The 12,222-nt window shown below is 50.7% G+C and overlaps 1 protein-coding gene across 1 annotated transcript in view; it reads right to left on the reverse strand.

Moving 5' to 3' along the window:
- WSCD2 (WSC domain containing 2) overlaps positions 1-12,222 on the reverse strand; it is a 91,974-nt gene that overhangs the window by 49,950 nt on the left and 29,802 nt on the right. The window contains exon 2 of the mRNA XM_079987028.1: positions 5,417-6,398. Within this exon, the coding sequence (XP_079843154.1) occupies positions 5,417-5,798 (382 nt within the window). The 5' untranslated portion in view covers positions 5,799-6,398. The remainder of the gene's footprint in view (positions 1-5,416; positions 6,399-12,222) is intronic.

A 12,222-nucleotide genomic window follows, 5' to 3' on the forward strand; every position in this document is an offset into this window, starting at 1 on the left:
TATTTATACCCCGCCCATCTGGCTGAGTTTCCCCGGGCACTCTGGACGGCTCCCAATCGAGTGTTAAAACAATACAGCATTATATACTAAAAACTTCCCTAAACAGGGCTGCCTTCAGATGTCTTTTAAAGATAGGATAGCTGCTTATTTCCTTCACATCTGATGGGAAGGTGTTCCACAGGCCGGGCGCCACTACCAAGAAGGCCCTCTGCCTGGTTCCCTGTAGCCTCACTTCTTGGAATGAGGGAACTGCCAGAAGGCCCTCGGTGCTGGAGCTCAGTGTCCAGGCAGAACGATGGGGATGGAGACACTCCTTCAGGTATACAGGACCGAGGCCATTTAGGGCTTTAAAGGTCAACACCAACACTTTGAATTGTGCTTGGAAACGTACTGGGAGCCAATGCAGAATCAGGCAAGTGGCCCATCTAGTCCAACATCCAGTTCTCGCAGAAGGCAACCAGATACCCTGTGGCAAGCAGGATCTGAGCAGAAAAGTGGGGCTCTCCCCTCCTGTGGTTTCCAGCAAAGCCACTTCCGCCCTGCAAAGGAGGTGGAGTTGAGGGCTTCACAGCCCTACCACGCACATGGCGGCTGGAGTCAAGCCCGTGCGCGATTGGGGGAATCCCCAGCCGTGTCACCCCCTGGCCAGCCAATCGGCTGGCACTGGGGGCGTGGCCTGCCCTATTTAAGGCAGGCGCGGCCGGGGATCTCCCTCTTTTGCCGCCTACCAGCTGTTCCTGTTTCCCATCCTCCCATCCTATAAGGTTTTCATTCCTTGACCTTGCTATGGACCTTGGTTGGTCACCATTGAGGGGCCTGGTAGGTATTTTTCCACTTGGCAAATTGGCACCAGCCTCTTGGTTTTTCGCCTAACTCGTAGCAAATCATCACAACTTTCTTGGTATTGGCGGTGAGGCATTGGTATTGTTCTGTAGATGGAAGAGAGGAGGAAGTGCCATTACCTGTCCCACATAATAATATTATTATTATTATTATAATTTATTATTTATACCCCGCCCATTTGGCTGGGTTTCCCCAGCCACTCTGGGCGGCTTCAAACAAAACACTAAAATACAATAACCTATTAAACATTAAAAGCTTCCCTGAACAGGGCTGCCTTCAGATGTCTTCTAAAAGTTTGGTAGTTATGTTTCTCTTTGAAATCTGGTGGGAGGGCGTTCCACAGGGCGGGCGCCACTACCGAGAAGGCCCTCTGCCTGGTTCCCTGTAACTTGGCATATTAAAGGGTAGTCTGGTAAAGGATTCCGGGGGGCATGGCCCTGTCTGAAGCCTATGGAGGCGGGGGCCCAAGGCACGCCCCTGATTGTTGACCCCGGGGGAGTGCCTAGTTGATGTGCATCAGCAGGTCTCCCCCTATTGGTGGTTAACTCTTCCCGGACTTCAAGCGGACGGGCTGAAGCCTGATATAGTAGGTTAGGACCAATGCCTAAGCCAATACCGCTCATCACCTGTAACCAATAAAGTTGTGGCCTTATTTAGCCCATTAATCTAAATAATTGTGTCTGGTGTCTTTAATTCCACTGGGGCGGGGGGGGACACAACTGGCATTGAGAAGCATCTCTGACTGTGGAAGCAGAGCGTAGTCACCATTGCCTGGTGTCCATCGATAGCCCTCTCCTTTGCAAATTATAAGAACATAAGACCCAGCAGTTAGGATTCCTGGTTTTCACCCAGGTGGTCTGGGTTTGAGTCCCGTATGGGATCCATGCAATTTTTTTATTTTTGGGATAGCTCAGTTTGGTAGAACATGACACTCTTGATCTCAGGGTTGTGGGTCCAAGCCCCACTTTGGGCAAAATATTCCCTCGTTGCAGGGGTTGGACTAGATGACCCTCGTGCTCCCTTCCAACTCTATTATTCTATGATTTGAGGAGGAGAGCCTGCTGGAACAGGCCAGTGGCCCATCTAGTCCAGCATCCTGCCCCAAATGGAAGCCCCCAAGTGTGACCCAAGCACTTTCTGCTCCTGGTTGGGGAGGCAGAACAAAGTCATCCTGGCTAGTGGTCCTCGGTAGCCTTCTCCTTCTCCATGAATTTGTCCAATCCTCTTTGAAAGCCATCTAGGTTGGTGGTCATCCCTGCCTCCTGTGGCAGGGAGTTCCAGGGTTTAACTCTGAGCTGTGTGCAGAAGTCCTTATATGGCCTAGGACCCTCGTACCTATGGGACCACCTCTCCTGATATGTCCCACGGAGGACCTTATGGTCTTCAAACAAAAACATCTTGGAGGTCCCAGGCCACAGGGGGGTTAGGCTGGCCTCAACCAGAGCCAGGGCTTTTTCAGCTGTGGCTCCGATCTGGTGGAACGCTCTGTCACAAGAGACTAGGGCCCTGCGGGACTTGACATCTTTCTGCAGGGCCTGCAAGACAGAGCTGTTCCACCAGGCCTTTGGCCAAGGCACAGTCTGACCCCCTCCTTTGGTAATCCTCACAGAACTCTAGCCCAATGGTTGCCATTAATTTAATTTTGAATTGATTTTAGAATGAATTGATTTTAGAATGCTGTGTTACTTTTATTGTTGTTAGCCGCTCTGAGCCCGGCTTAGGCTGGGGAGGGAGGGATATAAATAAAAATTGTTGTTGTTGTTATTTTAAGTCCTGGATCTTCCAACATTCAGGTTCCTCGGATGTTCTGGGGTGTGAGATGGGGAGAAAAAGCTTCCTTCTGTCCCCACATTTTGCTTACGACATATTAACAAGGGTTCTGGGGACTATGGCATCGGAATGACAGAGGAGCCTCTGAGCTGCCCTTCTACTTTGTAATGAATGAAGCAGCGGCACGGCGGCATCCTCTCCTCTCCAAAAATATAAGCAACCTGTCAGGTAGAGTAAATGAGGCCTTCAAGGCACTAAGTGCTCTCCAGACAGTCCCCATAAGTCACCAGTCAAAAGACACCATCAGCGGAGCAAAATGAAAGGGATGTGATGATGCCTGGGCTTTTGGCTTTGAAGAACACCTGACCTGAGCCAAATCAGCCCCACATCTGACTCTTCGAATAGGAAAACAAGGCTCTCCAGCCACCCCTAACACTCGGGGCCGGCCCTACCCTTAGGCAGAGTGAGGCGCTTGCCTCAGGTGGCAAATTCTGGGGGAGCAAGGAGCAGAGGTGAGCAGAGTGTTTTTCAGTCTTAAGTTTGGTTCTCTTAATGTCCACATTCATTTGCAATTGATTTGGTTTTTAAAAGAATTCATTGGCACATTTTAATGGATGCTTTTGGAGAACAAATATTGTGATTTCTATTTTCTTATGAAATTGTTTCTAAGCCACCTTTTGGGGCACTAGCCCACCCAAGGTGGTTCCCAATAAAAATAAATATAAAATAATGTATAAAAATAATCAAAGCTGACGAGGGCTGCCACATTTAACAGTGATTTTTTAAAAAACAGATCGGGGGGGCATAGCTGTCAACTGTCCCTTATTTGGCAGGAAGGTCCCTTATCCCAGCAATGTGTCCCGCTGCTGTCCCTTATTGATGATGTCCCTTAAATTTCCTGGGTTTCAAAGGAAACAGCTCCTCTCCCTCCCTCCCTGTCGGCCAGGGAGGAGGGAGGCTCCAACTGTGTTGCTTGGCTGCGTTGCTCACCCAATAAGGAGTCTAAGAATGACTGGGGAGTGGAGCTTGCATGCCTTGTGCCGATCAAATTGGCCGCGTTGCCTGGGGACTCGCCTTTGCTCAGCGCTTCCCAGCGGAGAGGTGACGGTGGTTTTCCTTGCTGCATCCCCTTTGCCGGGTTGCTGCGCTGTGGGAACCACCGCTTGAGGCTTTGTTTGGCTGCTGGCTGGGCTTTCTGCCTTTGGCTCTGAGGGGCTCAGAAGTTGAACTTACCTGTGTTCTGAAAATCCCTTATTTTGGCTGCTGATCCCTTATTTTCGAGGCTGCTGGTCCCTTATTTTCAAATCTGTAAGTTGATAGCTATGGGGGAGGGGCAGTTTTATTGAAGAAGATGCCGTTTGAAAGAGTGTGGCTTACTGTAACCTGCTTTAAAATCAACACCAAGGGGAGAGAATTCCATCACTGAGTAGACCGTTCTGGGCTACAAAGACCAATGTCCTGACTTTGTAGAAGGGAGCTTACTATGATTTCTTTTCATAGTATCAGAAAATCATCCAATTCACTAAGGCTGCATTTTCATGACCGCTTATTCCATTTTCACGACATTTCCATAACTGTTATTTCAGCATTATATCTGAGCTTTCATACGATGGAAAAGCCACTTCCAGAAATATAAGGAGCACAGAGCAAGTTCAGCACTCATTTCCATATTGCTTATAAACCTTTTTTTCTGGAAGCAAATTATATGGAAATAAGCATTAAACTTGTACCATATTCTGCTATATTTCTGGAAGAGGTTTCTATGTCCCGTGAAAGCTCAAATGAAATGCAGAAACTCAGAGTTAGTGAAATGTCATGAAAGCAGAATAAATTGCTTTGTGAATGCAGCCTAATTCAGTTTTGTAAACAGCCACTCCCCCAGTCAACTACAACAAGCAAAAATCATAACCAGGTTACTGCTTGCTTCTTCTTTTCAAATTTTTATTCTAATTCTTTTTCTTCTTATTTTATTATCCACACTTCCCCCTATTTTTAGACCAGAAAGGACCAACATGGGTCATTTATAAACATATTGAAATAAAATATGAAAGTAAAATAAAGAAAGAAACAACAAAACATTGATATATTTATTTGCTGGGCTTCCTGATTGGCTGGAACTGGCTGCACTGTGATCCCTGATTGGTCGGGATCACCCAACCAGGGAGAAGGAGGAAGCAGCAGCAGAATGGAACAAAAGCAAAAGCAGGAGACAGAATTGAATTTCAGATTCTGAACGTTTGACAATCATTATTTTTGACCCCAAATTCAAACCAGGGGGATATTTGACGTAGTAAAGGTAAAGGTAAAGGGACCCCTGACCATTAGGTCCAGTCGTGACCGACTCTGGGGTTGCGGCACTCATCTCACTTTATTGGCCGAGGGAACCGGCGTACAGCTTCTGGGTCATGTGGCCAGCAGGACTAAGCCGCTTCTGGCAAACCAGAGCAGTGCACGGAAACGCCGTTTACCTTCCCGCCGGAGCGGTACCTATTTATCTACTTGCGCTTTGACGTGCTTTCAAACTGCTAGGTTGGCAGGAGCAGGGACCGAGCAACGGGAGCTCACTTCATCGCGGGGATTTGAACCGCCAACCTTCTGACTGGCAAGTCCTAGGCACTGTGGTTTAACCCACAGCGCCACCCGTGTCCCATTTGACGTAGTAGACATTTTGAAAAACAAACAAACAAACAAACAGGGTAGGAAAAGAGGCTGGATTTCAGAAAACCCTGCAAAACATTTACGTTCCATTCCAAACCAAAAGCTTTCATTTGCCTCCCATATAACTGCTCAAAGGAGATGTTACCTCTGTCTTCTTCCTTCTCTCGTACGTTCCTGCCCTTGAGGGCTCTACTCCAAGTCCCGCCGTAGTCCCCTATCTTGCTCCTCGCCGCAGTATCCTTGGAAGGACTCTTAAACCAAGATCCATATCTCCGGGCCACGGTCAGCGATTCTGATGTCTCTTTAAACTCCCGGCCAAGTTGTAGCGTCACCAAAGACTGGGCTTCCATCCCATTCCCGGGGCCGTCATTGGCCCTGGGCACATTCTCCGTGACTCTCACCTCTCCAGTGAAGCTAGCATGGAGGAACACCAAACTCCCAGCCGTCAGGTAGAGGGCAATCAAGGTGAAGAAGCGGATGGGTTTCCGCCGAAAATACCGCTGGAACTTTAGCAGGAGCTTGGCCATACCGGTTTCATTACGTTCCTCGACTGGGCACAAATCCACAGCGTGCAGAAGGGCTCCAGCTCTGAGCTTGCCCAGGAATTCCCAAGCAGGCGGAATAAATTGTGGTGGATGTCAAAGGCCAAAACGGAAGGGAGACGGTGTGCTATTGTCAATGGCTCAAATGCGGCATTTTGACATATTGGGTGCCCCAAACACCCCACGATTCTAATGGTCTCCTAGGCCTAGACTTGGAAAGGAAAGGTGTATTGTCTTATTTTAGATATCAGTCTTGCTCTGAGATAAGGTGGTCCTTTCTCAAAGCATCGTTTTCTGTTGGCGCCTTTGCCTCCCCTTCACATCCCCTCAGAATCTGGACCAGAGATTCCATCGACGGAGGGATCATGTTTGGGAGAGTGATGTGTTCTGAAAGCCAACTGGATTCCCTTTGCTGATGGGATGGGTTGTTTTGACGTCACACCTCAAACAGAAGAGGCAGGAGGGGCTCCCCTTTCAGGAGAAGAATGGCAACATATCCAGGGACTTCCTAGGAATAAAGGAACTGGGAAGTTTGCGAAACAAACCTCCGCTCACTGCTGCAGCATCCAAACGAGAACGCTCTACCTGGAAATCAAAGAGGAGAAAACGTGTCAGGAAGAGAGAACAGGAGGATGAATTATACGCTGGAGGCTGGAAACCAGCGAGTGGCTGCTTATTATATGAAACAGTGAACTTCAACCATATTCATCTCTGGAGCTCCTGGGTTCTGGTGCCTGTTTTTCTTCCCCTCACAAAGCCAAGCTACACATAAAATTGGGAGTATACCTGTGTCATGTTGGCATCAAAAGGATCTTGCAGGTAAAGGGGAAGGTTTCGCTTGCAGGCTCCATTGCGTGGCAAGTTTCCTCCCCCAGTTGAAATGAAGACACGGACACGTTGCTTTAAGGTTAATGGGCGTGAAAGGCCACAACTTTATTGATTACGGAATTGAAGGTATTGGCCTTAGGCATTGGCTTCTATCGACTACCCGGCATGGTGACCGGGAAGGGTTGAACACACCGCAGGAGTCCTGTTGAAGTACGCCAACTAGGGTCCCACGGGTGTCACCGCTCGGGGGCGTGCCGGAGGCCCTACCTCTCCAGGCTTCGGACAAGGCCACGCCCCCCCTGGGAGTCCTCTACCGGACTACCCCTTCTCATTGGGGGAAGGTGATGGCGCTCCCTTCCCCCCTCCTTTTTCCTATAATTTGTCCCATGCCAATGCCTAACCGCCAACACCGTGAAAGTTGTGACGATTGCTACGAGGTAGGCGAAAAAACCAACTGGCAGGAAGTGCGCCAATTTGGAAAAATTCCTACCAGGCCCCTTGCGGCGACCAACCGAAGTCCATAGCAAGGCCAATTCTAGCTAAACCTAAGGGTGGGTGGGATGGGAAAACCGCTCAGCTGTTGGGGCGAGGGGAAAAGAGGGCGGTCCCTGGGCGTGCCTGGCCTTAAGTAGCCCAGGCCACGCCTCCCCTCGCCCGCCGATTGGCGGGCTGGGTTGCAGGCACGCCCAGGGATTCCCCAACTCTCGCGGGGGGCAAGGGAAGCCCCCGCGAATGTGGGAGGGTCCTGCCCGCAACGTCCTCTCCTCTCCATGCTCGGAAAGGGCTTTGCGTGGCAAGTTTCCTCCCCCAGTTGAAATGAAGACACGGACACGTTGCTTTAAGGTTAATGGGCGTGAAAGGCCACAACTTTATTGATTACGGAATTGAAGGTATTGGCCTTAGGCATTGGCTTCTATCGACTACCCGGCATGGTGACCGGGAAGGGTTGAACACACCGCAGGAGTCCTGTTGAAGTACGCCAACTAGGGTCCCACGGGTGTCACCGCTCGGGGGCGTGCCGGAGGCCCTACCTCTCCAGGCTTCGGACAAGGCCACGCCCCCCCTGGGAGTCCTCTACCGGACTACCCCTTCTCATTGGGGGAAGGTGATGGCGCTCCCTTCCCCCCTCCTTTTTCCTATAATTTGCCCCATGCCAATGCCTAACCGCCACAAGAGCAAGGCTCGCCGCCAATACCTTCAGGCCCGTAACCAACCCCTAATCCCAGCTATGATGTCCCCCAACCAAATGTCATTTCCCGCATCCGAAAGATGCACACCATCCCATCTGTAGAGGGCCTCATTGTTGTACTGGATGCCTGGGTGGCCAATGACGCACCCGCCCAGATCCGCCACTCTACGTGCCACGGCCCGCTCCAAGACCTTTCTTGCTTTATTGATTCCAGCCGGGCTCACACAATCTCTCCATGTCCTCCTCTCAAGCAGCGAGGACCACAAGATGGTAACGCTTGGATAAGCCGCCACAAAATCTGTCAAATCATCAAAAATGCTCCATCTCAAATCGATGGCTTTTCGGTATGCCAAATCATTTTCGCCTAACTGGATTATTAATGCATCTGGCGGCCCCTCAATAGCAGTTCTCGCCATCACGGCTGGTTTAAATTCACTCCAGCGCATCCCTCTACGCGCAATCCAAGCCAGCTCAACATTCGAAGGCAGATTCAAATTGTGCCCCATTCCGGAACTCAAAGCACGATTTCTGGCCCAGTAAACAATGCTGTGGCCCACCAACCAAATGCGTATTTTCTTGGGTTCTGAAAGGAAAGTAGACGGAAATACCGAGATCAGGATTATTGCTGCAAGTCATAGATTTTTTCTAACATACGTTCTGTATGCATTAGATTTCCACCTCCCAAGATCCTTAATCCTTTCCGTGGAGAGCCCAAAATGCACTGCGGTGGTAGCGGCCCCGATGCGAAAGGAGTGGGCTGCAAATTCCGCCGCGGGAAAACCGCAGGCTGTTAGCGCGGTGCGCAGTACCCGTGTGAACTGGTGTCTGGCCAAAGGTGACCTATCCTCGTGTATCAGCAGTGGGCCAGGGCCGCTGGGCCTCAAATAGAGGAAACGTCGTGTGTCTCTTACGGGACAGGGTCCGCAACCTTGTACCGCCGCTAAACGTAAGAGCGCACCCTTACCGAGCTGGTCCGTCTTAGAGCTCCGCACTTGAACGATTAGCTCGGACTCAGACAGGGACAAATCACTTATCAGCAAATCCCTCTGGGATTGAGACGCTCCGCGCTCACAGACTACCTCCCCAATGCGGAGAGCGCCAAAGAAAGAAATGGAATAAGCGGCTGAAAACAGGCGCGCCTCGTACTTCGACCAACAGATTGCCCGTAATTTCTTGTGAATCTGTGTCAAAATGTCAATAGTTATGGGCCTCCGCCTATCCGCATTGGGGGGTTGCTGCCGACGCCAGCCCTCAAGGGTCTTACGAACGATAAAAGCTGCACATGGGTCTGTTGCAAAAAAGGCTTTGCAGAAATAAGAAATCCCTGCGGACTGAATGTTGAGTGTTTTTGGCGCCCTGCCCAGCCCCCTCAGGTGAGCCAAGTAGCGGAGAACCTCCCTCGTTGAGGGAATGGAATACGGCCCTGCGTTGGGCCTGCTGCTGCGAAATTTTAAGAAGTCGGCCCAGGCCTTCTTATAAGATCTCATAGTGGAAGGGGCCACGGCACCGAATAACCCCTCTATCACTTCTTGCTCCCAAGATTCCAGAGATGCTCCGGGAACGGCATCGATGATGGCTCCGCGTCTGGCGCTAACGAGCGGAAGCGCTCCATCTGAAAGCGAGATAAAGCATCCGCGATATCATTGTTAATGCCAGGTACGAATTTGGCCGAAAAGCATATATTGTGCTCTAAACACAGCAGGACGAAAGACCGGAGGAGATTACCGACTCTGGTGGAACGCGCAGATTGCCTAGATAGAACAGCTACCACAGCCTGATTATCCGTGTTGAAGCAAACCCTATGATTACGGAATTGCTCTGACCAAAGATGTACCGCTACCACTATGGGAAAGAATTCCAAGAATGTGAGGTCTCGGGTGATGGGTTGGCCCTGCCACTCTGAAGGCCACCTTTGAGCGCACCACTGTCCCCGGAAATAAACCCCGAAGCCCAGGGTGCCTGCAGCGTCCGACTGAACTTGGAAGTCAGCTTTTAGAGACAAGGAATCCTGCCATAAAGATATGCCATTATACTTGCTGAGGAATTGAAGCCACATGCCCATATCCGCCTTTACCTCTTTGGAAAGGCGAACCCTGTGGTGAGGAGCCTTAAGTCCCACGGCCAATCTAGCTAGACGGATGCAAAAGGGGCGGCCCGGCGCAACAACTCTACAGGCAAAATTAAGGTGGCCCAGCAAGGATTGAATTTGCCTAAGGGTGATCTTCTTAAGGGGCAGAAGCTGGTGGATGACCGCACTAAGGGCGGATAGCTTCTCTGCGGGCAAACGCGATGTTTGAGCCACCGTGTCCAATTCAATGCCTAGATAAATCAAGGAAGTGGATGGGCCCTCCGTTTTTTCGGCAGCCAGGGGCACCCCTAGTTCCTCCGAGAGTGCTGTGAAGGCGCCCAAGAGAGCAGAGCAGCCCTGCCTGCTGTCAGCCACTAAGATAAAATCGTCGAGGTAATGTGACACGCCCCTAGACCCTGTTCTGAAGCGGAGTGCCCATTCGAGGAAAGTACTGAATGACTCAAATGCCGCGCAGGCTACAGAGCAGCCCATAGGCATCGCTTTGTCAATGAAATACTCCCCCTGGAATTTAAAGCCTAGCCAGCGAAAGTCGGTCGGATGGACCGGGAGGAGACGAAAAGCTGACTCGATATCGCATTTCGCTAGCAGCGCACCCCTCCCAAACTGCCGAATCATTTTAACTGCATGGTCGAAAGAGGAGTATTTTACCGTACAAAGTTCCTGGGGAATGGCATCGTTGACGGAGCCTCCCTTCGGGTAAGATAGGTTATGGATCATGCGAAATTCCCCTGGGGACTTTTTCGGGACTATGCCTAACGGGGAAATGTGGAGTCCTTCAAATGGAGGAACCAGAAAGGGGCCTGCTACCCTACCAGCCTTAATTTCTTTTTCTATCTTTTTCCTTGCTATGTCGGGTCTGTCCCTAACTAAATTTTGATTCTGAGGATCTCTAGGAGTAGGGGGAACCGCAACGGGTATTCTGAACCCACGAGAGAAACCCTCCCAGAGATATTGTGCGGCTTTTTGGTTTGGATACTGGTCAAGGAGTGCTCTTAGGGGCTGGAGACGGATAGGGGAATAGGCCAAACCGAGCTCTGGATTACTGGCGGTTACTCTGTCCCCTGTGAGAGGGGCCGGGGGTGCCTCTGGCATTGTTGTGGAAGTACCCCCTGCCCCCCCGAAAGGGCTGCTGTTTGGACTTAAAGCACGAGGAGGCCGGATGGTTTCCCCAACACCTCTCACATTCATGGGTATACTTACAAAAGGGGCGGGAGCAGACGCCCCGATTGAACTCCCAACATAGACGGCGTCTTTTCGCTTCGATTTTACCATTTTTGGCTGAGTCCTGGTTTTTCTTGTCTATGTATGGATTGACGTCCATTCCCCAGTAATTAGGGTCGGTTAAGTCCCAACGGGTGGAAGGCAAGAGAGGCATTCCTACGAAAATTCTCATCGTAGGTCAAAGCCGCGTTTTCTCCCGCGAGTGAGTACGCATTCCTCACATGGGCCAGGTAGGCCACTAAATCCATGGATCTCCGAGGATACGCGGCAGAAACGACCCCCATGAAGACCTGATACCCATCTAGCCAATTTTCAAATGTGCGTTCCGCCTTTGGGGTTCTATACCTCCTTTTTCCGTAAGAGCGCCTCTTTTCGCCCTTTCCCATTACCTTAGTCGGGGGTAGCAGGGTAAATATATCGACATAATCCCCGTTGAGGATCTTATTCCTCTTTTTTTGTGACCCTGAACTTTCCCCACAAGAGTTCTCATAACAGAAGTGAGTTGGGCTAGGAGAAAGAAAGGACTCCTGGGACAACATGCGATTGATTTGTTTATTTTCTTGATTTACTATGTTTAAATCCCACCTTCTTCTCTGAGGAACTCCAGGTGGCACACATGGTCTTGCTCCTCCTCATTAAACCCCCATAATTTAATCCCCATTACCCTCCTCCCCTCCCTCCCCTCCCAGTTTACCCCCCCCCTAGGTCTCAGGATTGGGCCCTGAACTCTCAGTCTGGGGTGCTCTTGAATGTGTAGCAGCAGGTACTGCTGTGGCAGGACGGTAAACAGTGTTTCCTTGCACTCTGGTTTCTGTCACGGTGTTCCATTGTGTCAGAAGCAGTTTAGTCCTGCTGGCCACATGACCCGGAAAGCTGTCTGTGGACGAACACCGGCTCCCTCAGCCTGAAAGCGAGATGAGCGCTGCAACCCTGTAGTCACCTTTGACTGGACTTAACTGTCCAGGGCAGAGGCGGACTAGCTGCCCACAGTGGCACCCACGGCGAGCTGCCCATGGGGTATCACCTGCCGCAAGCATCCCAGGGGGCCCCGGCAATGTCAACCCCCCCTCAGGGATGACACC

The sequence above is a fragment of the Podarcis cretensis genome, assembly GCF_951804945.1.
Source record: "Podarcis cretensis genome assembly, chromosome: 8".
In the NCBI taxonomy this organism is placed as follows: Eukaryota; Metazoa; Chordata; class Lepidosauria; order Squamata; family Lacertidae; genus Podarcis; species Podarcis cretensis.